The sequence below is a fragment of the Chrysemys picta genome, chromosome 2 (genome assembly GCF_011386835.1).
Source record: "Chrysemys picta bellii isolate R12L10 chromosome 2, ASM1138683v2, whole genome shotgun sequence".
NCBI lineage: Eukaryota > Metazoa > Chordata > Testudines > Emydidae > Chrysemys > Chrysemys picta.
The window spans coordinates 5935087-5948114 of NC_088792.1; the positions used below are offsets into that span (position 1 = coordinate 5935087).

A 13028-nucleotide genomic window follows, 5' to 3' on the forward strand; every position below is an offset into this window, starting at 1 on the left:
TGGGGTTTGCCCTCTTTGCTAACAGCTATTAGCAAGTCCTTCCTTTCCCAGCCAGGCAAGTAATTTGCACTACCCCAGACCAGAGCCAGTCCACCAGTTTTCATATTCGTAACTGCTATCATCTCCAAGGCTGGACTCTGTCTTAAAGAGATACCACACAAATCCAAAGAGTCTGCGGGTGAGAGTTTGCTTCCTCTCCCCCGCATCCTCAAGCATTTAGCCATAAAACTGCTCTGCTCTGACACATCAGTAACCAAATCTGTCCTCAAACCCTGAAGCACAAACTGCTCATTTAAAGAATCAGAAAGGAGACATTCCTGTTCCAACACCATTGTCTCCCCAACAAGTTGGCCCCACACAGCCACTTGGTTATAGGGATGCCTCAATTCCTTAACAACTTTTACTTCCTCTGAGACCTTCTCAAAGCTACCCACACTGGATCTTTTACAAGGAAAGTTAGTGGATCCCTTCACAACAGACAATTTTTGGCTGCTAGGAACTGAAACTTCCTTGATTAAATCACTCTCACACCCTTCAATTGCAGGGAACTGCTTGCACCGAGTACCATGAGGATTCCTTTCTCCAGGAGCTTTTCTAAGCAGCAATTCACCCCTCACAGAAACTCTGCCCTTACCCTCTTCACCTAGGGCTTGCTCTAAAGGCACACTTTCCTGAGCAACAACAGACTCTGTCTGGGTCTAAGGCCTGGTCTACACTACGACTTTAATTCGGATTTATCAGCTTTAATTCGAATTAACCCTGTAACCGTCCACACAACGACGCTAGTTAATTCGATGTAAAGGGCCCTTTAAATCGATTTCTGTACTCCACCCCAACGAGCGGAGTAGTGCCAAAATCGATTTTAACAATTCGAATTAGGGTTAGTGTGGCCGCAATTCGATGGTATTGGCCTCCGGGAGCTATCCCACAGTGCATCATTGTGACCGCTCTGGACAGCAATCTAAACTCGGATGCACTGGCCAGGTAGACAGGAAAAGCCCCGCGAACATTTGAATTCCATTTCCTGTTTGCACAGCGTGGAGAGCACAGGTGACCACAGATACCTCATCAGCACAGGTAACCATGCAGGCTGATAATCGAAAAAGAGCACCAGCATGGACCGTGAGGGAGGTACTGGATCTGATCGCTGTATGGGGAGAGGATTCAGTGCTTGCAGAACTTCGTTCTAAAAGACGAAATGCAAAAATTTTTGAAAAAATCTCCAAGGGCATGATGGAGAGAGGCCACAATAGGGACTCAGATCAGTGCCGCGTGAAAGTCAAGGAACTCAGACAAGCCTATCAGAAAACAAAGGAGGCAAACGGTCGCTCCGGGTCAGAGCCGCGGACATGCCGCTACTACGCCGAGCTGCATGCAATTCTAGGGGGGGCTGCCACCACTAACCCACCTGTGTTCGTGGATTCTGGGTCGGGGATAGTCTCGACGCCTGAGGATTCTGCCGATGGGGTAGAGGAGGAGGAGGAGGAGGAGGATGAGCTTGCAGAGAGCACACAGCACTCCATTCTCCCCAACAGCCAGGATCTTTTTATCACCCTGACTGAAGTACCCTCCCAAGCCTCCCAAGCCTCCCAAGCCAGTACCCAAGACTCTGACCCCATGGAAGGCACCTCAGGTGAGTTTACCTTTTAAAATATAAAACTTGTTTTAAAAGCAAACGGTTTTTAATGATTACTTTGCCTGACTTTGCATTCGCGGTCAGTTCAGCTACTGGAAAAGTCTGTAGCTATTGGAAAAGTCTGTTAACGTGTCTGGGGATGGAGCGGAAATCCTCCAGGGACATCTCAATGAAGCTCTCCTGGAGGTACTCCGAAAGCCTTGCCAGAAGGTTTCTGGGCAGTGCATCTTTATTCCCTCCTCCATGGTAGGACACTTGACCACGCCATGCTTGCAGCAAGTAATCTGGTATCATTGCCTGACAAAGCCTGGCAGCGTATGGTCCCGGTGTTTGCTGGCATTCAAGCAACATCCGTTCTTTATCTTCTTGTGTAATCCTCAGGAGAGTGATATCACTCCTGGTAACCTGGTTGAAATACGGGAACTTAATTAAGGGGACAGAGGTGGCCGTTCCTACTGGGCTGTTTGCCTGTGGCGGAAAATAAATCCTTCCCTGCAGTTAGCCAAGCGCAGATGGGAAATTGGCCCTGAGTTTTTCGCGTTTGGCTAGCAGGGATCTTCCCTGTTACCAGCCACGCGGTGGGGGGAGGGGTACTGTGATCATCCCAGAGAATTCATGGCGAGGGGGGGGGGCGGCGGTGGGGGGGGGATTAGTTTGGTGCCTGTAGGGATCTTCCCTGATACCAGCCACGCGGTGGGGGGGAGGGGTACCGTGGTTAGTTTGTTTTCTGGTGCTGCTGAATGTTAACAGAAAAACCGCAGCACTCTACTTGCCCAGACAAGCCCCACCACACTCCCCCCCCCCCCCCAACTGGCTGAGATTGGCCAGGCTTCTGCAGCACTCTACAAGCTATGCTTGGTATGTGGGAAAGTAGGGCGCAGAAGCTGTAAGAGAATGGCTTACCATGGCCGCATGCAAGCAGAATTCTGTTGCCCAGACCTGTGATCTCTAGCAGCAAAGCCACAGGCACTCAGCATTAAGAGGCAAAATGCGACCTTGCACAGAAATCACATGTGCTATGTAATGTGAACAGTGTTGGTCACCGTGAAAGAGTATAAGCATTGTTCTGCAAAATGTAGCTTTTAAAACAATTCTCTCTTTTTTCCCCTCCCTACAGCAGCTGCAAATTCCTCAAGCCTCCCTCCTCCATCCCGAAGGTTATCACAGATAAGGCGTCGTAAAAAAAAGACGCGAGAAGAGATGTTTTCTGAAATTATGCAATCCAGCAGGAGTGACAGAGCTCATCTGAATGAGTGGAAGGAAACAGTTTCAAAGTATAGGAAAGAAGTCAGTGAACGTGAGGAGAGGAGGGACCAACGTGAGGACATGAGGGACCAACGTGAGGAGAGGAGAGACCAACGTGAGGAGAGGAGAGACGCTCGAGATGAGAGGTGGCGTCAGGAAGACCAGAGGATGAAGGAAGCAACGCTGGGGCTGCTCCAGCGTCTGGTGGAGGTTCAGGAACGGCTGCTGGAAAACAGACTGCCGCTTCAGCCCCTGTTCCACCCTCCCCCCTCCCCATGTTCCGTATCCTCCTCACCCAGACGTGTAAGAACGCGGGGGGGGAGGCTCCGTACACCTTCCCATTCCACCCCAGTAGACAGCCCAAGCAAAAGGCTGTCATTTTTTTAACCTTTTCTTTGTGGCTTTTTCCTTCCCAGTAATCCTCCTCCCAAATACCACCCGGGTTCCCTCCCTCTTTTTCTAATCTATTAATAAAGAATAAATGATTTTTAAATGATAGTGACTTTATTTGGTTTGAAAGAAAGCTGGGGGAAGGGGGAGGGTGGGTTCCTTACAGAAAATCAGTCAATAAAGGGGGCGGGTTTTCATGAAGGAGAAACAAACAGATATTTCACACTGTAGCCTGGCCAGCCATGAAACTGGTTTTTAAAGCTTCTCTGATGCACACCGCTTCATGGTGTGCTCTTCTAATCGCCCTGGTGTCTGGCTGCGCGTAATCAGCAGCCAGGCGATTTGCCTCAGCCTCCCACCCTGCCATAAAGGTCTCCCCCTTACTTTCACAGAGATTGTGGAGCACACAGCAAGCAGAAATAACAATGGGGAGATTTCTTTGGCTGAGGTCAGAGCGAGTCAATAATGATCTCCAGCGGCCTTTTAAACGGCCAAATGCACATTCTACCACCATTCTGCACTTGCTTAGCCTGTAGTTAAACAGCTCCTGACTCCTGTCCAGGCTGCCTGTGTATGGCTTCATGAGCCATGGCATTAAGGGGTAGGCTGGGTCCCCAAGAATAACTATGGGCATTTCAACATCCCCAACGGTTATTTTCTGGTCCGGAAAGTAAGTCCCTTGCTGCAGCCCTTTAAACAGAGTTGTGTTCCTGAAGACGCGAGCGTCATGAACCCTTCCCGCCCAGCCCGCATTGATGTTGGTGAAACGTCCCTTGTGATCCACAAGTGCTTGCAGCACCATTGAAAAGTACCCCTTGCGGTTTATGTACTCGGTGGCTTGGTGCTCCGGTGCCAAGATAGGGATATGGGTTCCGTCTATCGCCCCACCACAGTTAGGGAATCCCATTGCAGCAAAGCCATCCACTATGGCCTGCACATTTCCCAGAGTCACAAACTTTCGTAGCAGCACCTGAGTGATTGCTTTGGCTACTTGCATCACAGCAGCCCCCACAGTAGATTTTCCCACTCCAAATTGATTCCCGACTGACCGGTAGCTGTCTGGCGTTGCAAGCTTCCACAGGGCTATCGCCACGCGCTTCTCAACTGTGAGGGCTGCTCTCATCTTGGTATTCTGGCGTTTCAAGGCAGGGGACAGCAAGTCACAAAGTTCCATGAAAGTGCCCTTACGCATGCGAAAGTTCCGCAGCCACTGGGAATCGTCCCAGACCTGCAACACTATGCGGTCCCACCAGTCTGTGCTTGTTTCCCTTGCCCAGAATCGGCGTTCCATGTTTAGAATCTGCCCCATTAACAACATGATCTCCAAAGCACCGGGGCCTGTGGTTTCACTGAATTCTGTATCCGTGTCCGTGTCCATGTCCTCATCATGCTTGTCGCTGCGCTGCCGCTGCCGCTGCCTCCTCTCCTCGTTTTTCTGGTCCTGGCTCAGCATAAACTCCACGAGAACGCGCGAGGTGTTTACAATATTCATGAGTGCTGTCTTGACCTCAGCGGGCTCCATGCTTGCCGTGGTATGGAGTCTGCAGTGTTCACCCACCCAGGAAAAAAGGCGCGAAAATGGTTGTCTGCCGTCCGTTGCTTTCATGCAGGGAGGGAGGGAGGGAGGGAGGAAGTGAGGCTGTACCCAGAACCACCTGCGACGATGTTTTTTGTCCCATCAGGCACTGGGATCTTAACCCACAATCCCAATGGGCGCGGGAGACTGCGGGAACTATGGGATAGCTATGGAATTGCTACCCACAGTGCAACGGTGCAGAAATCGACGCTAGCCCCAGTACTTGGACGCACACCACCGAATTAATGTGCTAGTGTGGCCGCATTCATTTCGACTTTATACAACCTGTTTCTCAAATCCGAATTATCTAAATTCGGATTAATCCCGTAGTGTAGACATACCCTTACTTACATTCAGGATCACCTTTGGCCCATCAGGCAGATCTCTACACAATCCCCTTTCAGGCGAACCCATAGACTTCCTAGATAAAAGGTTAGAAATACTTCCCTTCTCTTTGCCACACACAAGCTTAGGAATTTTTTCCTTTTTGCTACAAGTTGTTAAACTGTCGGTAGGTAACACAACCAAATTACCTTTCTGCTCTCCTTGTGCCCTGGCTAGGGTATCACCCTGATCAGACAGAGTTGTTACACCCTTCTCCAACCACACATGAGCAACAGGCAAAATACAAGCACCAGAATTGTTTGGTCTCTGGGATTTTGCTAAGCCACTAACTGGATGCAACCTAGTTACGGGGCCATTCTCCCCAGCAGATGCAAACTTAGGACCATTCCCTTCCTGGGCTTTAGTTGAATCCAGAACCAACTCTGAGACAACTAAATTACTCTCAACCATCACAGGCCGAAAGGCACCTTCTGTCTGCTCCACAGACAAAAAAGAGTTGGAGACGCATTTTCCTTTACTAGACATACTGTTTGGGATTTCATTTCCCTTGTCCCAGCTCACCGGGCTGTTCACAGACAACTGCTTGGAGACTGGGGTAGCTTCCTCCATAGGCAAGTCAATACCCCTGACAGACACAGGCACATTTCCTTCACTGTCACTATTCTTCGCACAGGAAACAGATAAGGTATAGGGACACTCATCTTCCACTCTCCTTGCCTTCCCAAACTGCTGACTAGATAAAGCCATCAGCTCACAAGACTGCCTAGGCTCATCCAAAAGCTCCTTGTTCTCCTCTCCCTTCGCTTGATCTAATTCCAGATTTACTTCTGAGACATTAGATAGACATTCAGAAACTTCATTCATAGCCAAACAGCTACTTTCCAAAGACAAACTTTTGGAGAAACCCTCCATAGGCACAACCTTAGGATCAATCCTCTCTTGTGCCTGGTTTGTATTAACTTGACTGACCATAGCTTTAATATCATTTCCAATCATAATATCCTTAGGGATTATGTCTTTTACTCCCACAACCATGGTGCCCTCCAATCCCTTCCATTTCAGGTGGATTTTAGCCAAAGGCACCCTGACAAAATACTTAGATAAGGCTACAACAGTTACATCTTCACCTGGCAAATAATCTTCCTTCCTGACAAGACTTGCTTTAACCAGAGTAATATCTGCTGCGGTGTCCCTCCATGCCATACACCTCACTCCATTCACTTCTGCACTGCTAATAAACTCTGCATTATTTCCCCCATATTTAGCTTTAATGTGAGTTTTAAGGTCAAATCCTTCAGAGACAACAGAAACAGCATTTGCACACAGGGCACCAATGCTGGGCTCTGTGTGGCTTGCCTGTGAGTTTACAACAACAGGGTTAGCATTGGCCGTGGCATTTGGGGTTGCTGGTTTTGGGCTGCCCTTCAGTGTCGGGCAGTCTGGTCTCATGTGGCCCAGCATACCACAGCGATAGCATGTAACCTGCTGGGGATGTGAGTTCCTACCCTCCGGGCCCCCTTGAACTCCTTTAGAAGAGTCAGGTTTATTTTTAAATCCTTCCCTCCTCTTGAACTGGGGAGAATGGTGATCAGTTTTCCCCGGGGTTTTACACCCTTCTCGAGCCCTGTTTTGGGTATGGGCATCCGCAATCTCCGCCGCCCGTAGGACTGACTCAGGGTCCCTGTCACACACAGCTGCTCTCACATTGTCAGGCACAATGTCTAAGAACTGTTCCAAAGTTATTAAATCCAGCAGTTTTTCAAAACTCCCATGAACCTTGGCTCCCATAACCCACTTTTTAACAAAACCCATCAGCTTATGAGCACATTCTACAAAAGTACAATCCTTAGACATTTTAAACTCTCTAAACTTAACTCTGTAAGATTCAGGAGTAACCTTGAATCGCCTTAACACAGAATCCTTAAACCGCTCATAATTTAATGCTTCTTGTTCCCCCAAGTCATTAAACACCTCCCTGGCTTTTCCAGTCAGTCTGGTTAGCAGGACAGGCATTCGCTGACCCTCAGGGATCTGGTACAGATTGCAGAGGCGTTCAAAGGTAGACAAAAACTCCTCTATATCCTCAGTATCATTGTAAATGGGACACATCCTTTCCCAGTTTTTCTCATGGTGGGGGGGAAGTGGAGTACCAGGTGGGGATGACTTTTTCCGCTCTTCCATTACTTGGAGCTGAAGTCTGGCCGTCTCCTGTTCCATCTTGTGAGTCTCCTGCTCCATCCTGTGAGTCTCCTGTTCCGCAGCGAGCAGCTCTAGACGCCCCTTGCGAGCTCTCTCTTCTAACTCTGCTATTTTGTGCTTCTCCAGCAATCGAAGATCTGCTAGCTTCTGTTCATGCTCAAATTGCAGTTTACTTGTCACCCTTTGCATCCTAATTTTTTCTGCATCTTCTGCAGCCTCAGGTAAGGGCTGTGCTCTTGCCCCCTGATCACTGGCTATTAGCAGATTTCTCAATTCTTCCTTTGTAGCTTTCTTTCTAAAGCTTATCCTCTTTTCTGAACACAAATTTTCCAGGGCTTTTTTGCCAAGTCCCTCATATGCTCTTTGCTCAGCCATTGCAGCAGCTCTTTAACCAACAAAACTCTCAATCCCAAAATTCAAATTTGGATAGCGTGGGGTTCTGACCCAAAGCTTAATTGACCTGGTTCTGTGGATCCAAGCACGACTACGCCACTGTGACAATGCGGTTCTGGCGGAACCCAACTGAGAGTGCCAACTCAGGACAAATTGCTCAAATAGGGCAGTTACAGCCCAAGGCTGGGGTTTTTTCCACCTCTAAGGCAAACCAAACCAGCCAGACTAAGAGGACTTCAGTCTCACCCCACTGGCTAACTGCAAGTCTCACAAGCAATCTCCTTAGATACTCCAGTTTCCCAGTATTACCACCAGTACCACTCGTTATGGGGCCAAATGGTTATGACAACCAATACCCCAGTAAAAGAAAAAGGTTCTCCTGATCCCAAAGGACCAAGCCCCAGACCCAGGTCAATATACAAATCAGATCTTACCCACAAATCACGCTGTTGCCAATCCTTTAGAATCTAAAATCTAAAGGTTTATTCATAAAAGGAAAAAGATAGAGATGAGAGTTAGAATGGGTTAAATGGAATCAATTACATACAGTAATGGCAAAGTTCTTGGTTCAGGCTTGCAGCAGCGATGGAATAAACTGCAGGTTCAAATCAAGTCTCTGGAATACATCCCCCGCTGGGATGGGTCCTCAGTCCTTTGTTCAAAGCTTCAGCTTGTAGCAAAGTTCCTCCAGAGGTAAGAAGCAGGATTGAAGACCAGATGGAGATCAGGCATCAGCCTTATATAGTCTTTTCCAGGTGTAAGAACACCTCTTTGTTCTTAAATTACAGCAACATGGAGTCTGGAGTCACATGGGCCAGTCCCTGCATACTTTGCTGAGGTACAAGGCGTATCTGCCTTCTCTCAATGGGTCCATTGTATAGCTGATGGTCCTTAATGGGCCATCAAGCAGGCTAGGCAGAGCTAATCTCAGCTTGTCTGGGATGTCACCCAGAAGTATAGCATAAGTTTGCCATACAGACAGTATAGAGCCAATATTCATAACTTCGAATACAAAACTGATACACACATATAGACAGCATAATCATAACTAGTAAACCATAACCTTGTCCTAGACACCCCATTTGACCCCCTTTATACAAGATTTGGGTGCCACTACAGGACTTTGGTTGCAACAATGATCTATATGGTCCCAGTTTATGTCAATAACGTCACACCTCACCCACAACTATTTCACATTTGGGGACAATATATACCTTCAAGTCAGCGGCACTGCTATGGGTACCCGCATGGCCCCACAATATGCCAACATTTTTATGGCTGACTTAGAACAACGCTTCCTTAGCTCTCGTCCCCTAACGCCCCTACTCTACTTGCGCTACATTGATGACATCTTCATCATCTGGACCCATGGAAAAGAAGCCCTTGAGGAATTTCACCATGATTTCAATAATTTCCATCCCACCATCAACCTCAGCCTAGATCAATCCACACAAGCGGTCCATTTCCTGGACACTACTGTGCTAATAAGCAATGGTCACATCAATACCACCCTATACCGGAAACCTACTGACCGCTACACTTACCTACATGCCTCCAGCTTCCATCCAAGACCCACCACACGATCCATTGTCTACAGCCAAGCTCTAAGATATAACCGCATTTGCTCCAATCCCTCGGATAGAGACAAGCACCTACAAGATCTCTATCAAGCATTCTTAAAACTACAATACCCACCTGCTGAAGTGAAAAAACAGATTGACAGAGCCAGACGAGTACCCAGAAGTCACCTCCTACAAGACAGGCCCAACAAAGAAAATAACAGAACACCACTAGCTGTCACCTTCAGCCCCCAACTAAAACCTCTCCAGCGCATCATCAGAGATCTACAACCTATCCTGAAAGATGATCCTTTACTCTCACAGATCTTGGGAGACAGACCTGTCCTCGCTTACAGACAACCCCCCAACCTAAAGCAAATACTCACCACCAACCACACATCACTGAACAAAACCACTAACCCAGGAACCTATCCTTGTAACAAACCCCGATGCCAACTCTGTCCACATATCTATTCAAGTAACATCATCATAGGACCTAATCACATCAGCCATACCATCAGGGGCTCGTTCACCTGCACATCTACCAATGTGATATATGCCATCATGTGCCAGCAATGCCCCTCTGCCATGTACATTTGCCAAACCGGACAGTCTCTACGCAAAAGAATTAATGGACACAAATCTGACATCAGGAATCAAAATAGTCAAAAACCAGTGGGAGAACACTTTAACCTGTCTGGTCATTCAGTGACAGACCTGCGGGTGGCTATATTACAACAGAAAAACTTCAAAAACAGACTCCAACGAGAGACTGCTGAGCTAGAATTGATATGCAAACTAGACACAATCAACTCTGGTTTGAATAAGGACTGGGAATGGCTGAGCCATTACAAACATTGATTCTATCTCCCCTTGTAAGTATGCTCACACTTCTTATCAAACTGTCTGTACTGGGCTATCTTGATTATCACTTCAAAAGTTTTTTTTCTCTTAATTAATTGGCCTCTCAGAGTTGGTAAGACAACTCCCACCTGTTTATGCTCTCTGGATGTGTGTATATATATCTCCTCAATATATGTTCCATTCTATATGCATCCGAAGAAGTGGGCTGTAGTCCACGAAAGCTTATGCTCTAATAAATTTGTTAGTCTCTAAGGTGCCACAAGTACTCCTGTTCTTCTTTTTGTGGGTTAAAGAGCTGCTGCAATGGCTGAGCAAAGAGCATATGAGGGACTTGGCAAAAAAGCCCTGGAAAATGTGTGTTCAGAAAAGGGGATAAGCTTTAAAAGAAAGCTACAAATCAAGAACTGAGAAATCTGTTAATAGCCAGTGATCAGGGGGCAAGAGCACAGCCCTTACCTGAGGCTACCGAAGATGCAGAAAAAATTAGTGTGCAAAAGGCAACAAGTAAACTGCAATTTGAGCATGAACAGAAGCTAGCAGATCTTCAATTGCTGGAGAAGCAAAAAATAGCAGAATTAAAAAGATAGAGATTAGAGTTAGAATTGGCAAAATGGAATCAATGACATACAGTAATGGCAAAGTTCAGGCTTGCAGCAGCGATAGAATAAACTGCAGGTTCAAATCAAGTCTCTGGAACATTCCCAGCTGGGATGGGTCCTCAGTCCTTTGTTCAGAGCTTCAGTTTGTAGCAAAGTCCCTCCAGAGGTATGAAGCAGGATTGAAGACAAAATGGAGATGAGGCATCAGCCTTATATAGTCTTTTCCAGGTGTAAGAACACCTCTTTGTTCTTACTGTGGAAAATTACAGCAAAATGGAGTCTGGAGTTACATGGGCCAGTTCCTGCATACTTTGCTGAGTCTGAAGGCATATTTGCCTTCTCTTAATGAGTCCATTGTATAGCTGATGGCCCTTAATGGGCCATCAAGCAGGCTAGGCAGAGCTAATCCCAGCTTGTCTGGGATGTCACCCAGAAGCACAGCATAAGTTTGCTATACAGACGGTATAGAGCCAATATTCATAACTTCAACTACATCACTGATACACACATATAGATAGCATAATCATAACCAGTAAACCATAACCTTGTCTTAGACACCCCATTTGACCCCCTTTATACAAGATTTGGTGCCACTACAGGACCTTGGTTGCAACAATGATCTATATGGTCCCAGTTTATGTGAATAATGTCACACCAGCCCTGGGGCTAGGACAGAGGGTTGGGGTGTGGGGGGATGAGGGCTCTGGCTGGGGGTGTGGGCTCTGGGGTGGGGCAGGGCTGGGGATGAGTTTGGGGTGCAGGCAGGCTACCGTGGGACTGGAGCCAGAGAGGAGGACTCCCCCCAGCCTTCTCCCTGCCGGCAACAGTGAGCTCTGGTGTAGGGACCCCCTTATCCCCCCCGGCAGCACACTCACCCCCACACACACACTGTCACTGCACGTGCTCCTAGGGCCCCTCTCAGGTCCAGGAATCCCCTCACCTCCCCTGTGGTGGGTGCCATGCCGGGGGGGGGGGACTGTATCACATGTGCACCTCCTCCCCTGCTGCTACCCCTCACTGTAGCCTCACTGGGGGTGGGGGATGGGGCTGCCCCTTGCCCAGCGTGGGGCCAGAGCGGTGACTGCGGGCATGGGGGGCAGCTGTACTGGTGGAGGGTCCCACTGGAAAATGAAAGGGTCTGAGGGGGAAGGGGAGCCTGCCCTGGCAGTAGTGTTGGGGGGCACTAGGACCCTGCAGCGGCAGTTAATGCAGGCAGACAGCATGGAGCTGCAGGGGAGGGGAGAGACAGGCTGTCATAACTATAAAGGGAAGGGTAACAGCTGTCCTGTGTACAGTACTATAAAATCCCTCCTGGCCAGAGACTCCAAAATCCTTTTCCCTGTAAAGGGTTAAGAAGCTCAGGTAACCTGGCTGGCATCTGACCCAAAGGACCAATAAGGGGACAAGATACTTTCAAATCTTGGGGGAGGGGGGAAGGCTTTTGTTTGTGCTCTTTGTTTGGGAGTGTGTTCGCTCTCGGGACTGAGAGGGACCAGACATCAATCCAGGTTCTCCACATCTTACTAAACAAGTCTCTCCTATTTCAAACTTGTAAGTAAATAGCCAGGCAAGGCGTGTTAGTTTTCCTTTGTTTTCTCAACTTGTAAATGTACCTTTTACTACAGTGTTTATCTTTGTTTGCTGTACTTTAAACCTAAGACTAGAGGGGAGTCCTCTGAGCTCTCTAAGTTTGATTACCCTGTAAAGTTAATTTCCATACTGATTTTACAGAGATGATTTTTACCTTTTTCTTTAATTAAAAGCCTTCTTTTTAAGAACCTGATTGATTTTTTCCTTGTTTTTAGATCCAAGGGGGTTGGAGCTGTATTCACCAGGAGTTGGTGAAAGGAAGGAGGGGGGGATGGTTAATTTCTGCTTGTTTTAAGATCCAAGGGGTTTGGATCTGTATTCACCAGGGAATTGGTTAAAGGTTTCTCAGGGCTTCCCAGGGAGGGAATCTAATTAGGAAATGGTGGCAGCGGACCAGAGCTAAGCTGGTAGTTAAGCTTAGAAGTTTTCATGCAGGCCCCTACATTTGTACCCTAAAGTTCAAAGTGGGGATACAGCCTTGACACAGGCTCTGCTCCAGGACCCAGCGAGGTGCATGGGGGCAGCAAAGTGGGGCCGGGGCACACTCAGGGGAGGCGCGGGGGGGCAGCAGGTGGGGCCAGGGGGGAGACCGGGCCCGAACATTCGTGGAGCCGGGCCCCGGACCCGCATTA

The 13028-nt window shown here is 48.0% G+C and overlaps 1 protein-coding gene across 1 annotated transcript; it reads left to right on the forward strand.

The window, feature by feature from the left end:
• Nucleotides 1-695: 695 nt before the first annotated feature.
• On the forward strand, nt 696-3374 carry LOC135981227 (myb/SANT-like DNA-binding domain-containing protein 2). The gene is made up of 2 exons (XM_065582531.1): nt 696-1633; nt 2754-3374. Exons 1-2 carry the CDS (start codon nt 1084-1086, stop codon nt 3266-3268), a joined length of 1065 nt encoding a protein of 354 aa, XP_065438603.1. The 5' UTR covers nt 696-1083; the 3' UTR covers nt 3269-3374.
• The last annotated feature ends 9654 nt before the right edge of the window (nt 3375-13028 follow it).

Bases quoted from the DNA above. Each gene is read 5' to 3' on its own strand.
- LOC135981227 (XM_065582531.1), top strand. From the start codon at position 1,084: ATGCAGGCTGATAATCGAAAAAGAGCACCAGCATGGACCGTGAGGGAG. The intron at 1,634-2,753 runs GTGAGTTTACCT...CCCTCCCTACAG, and splicing joins CCCCATGGAAGGCACCTCAG to CAGCTGCAAATTCCTCAAGC.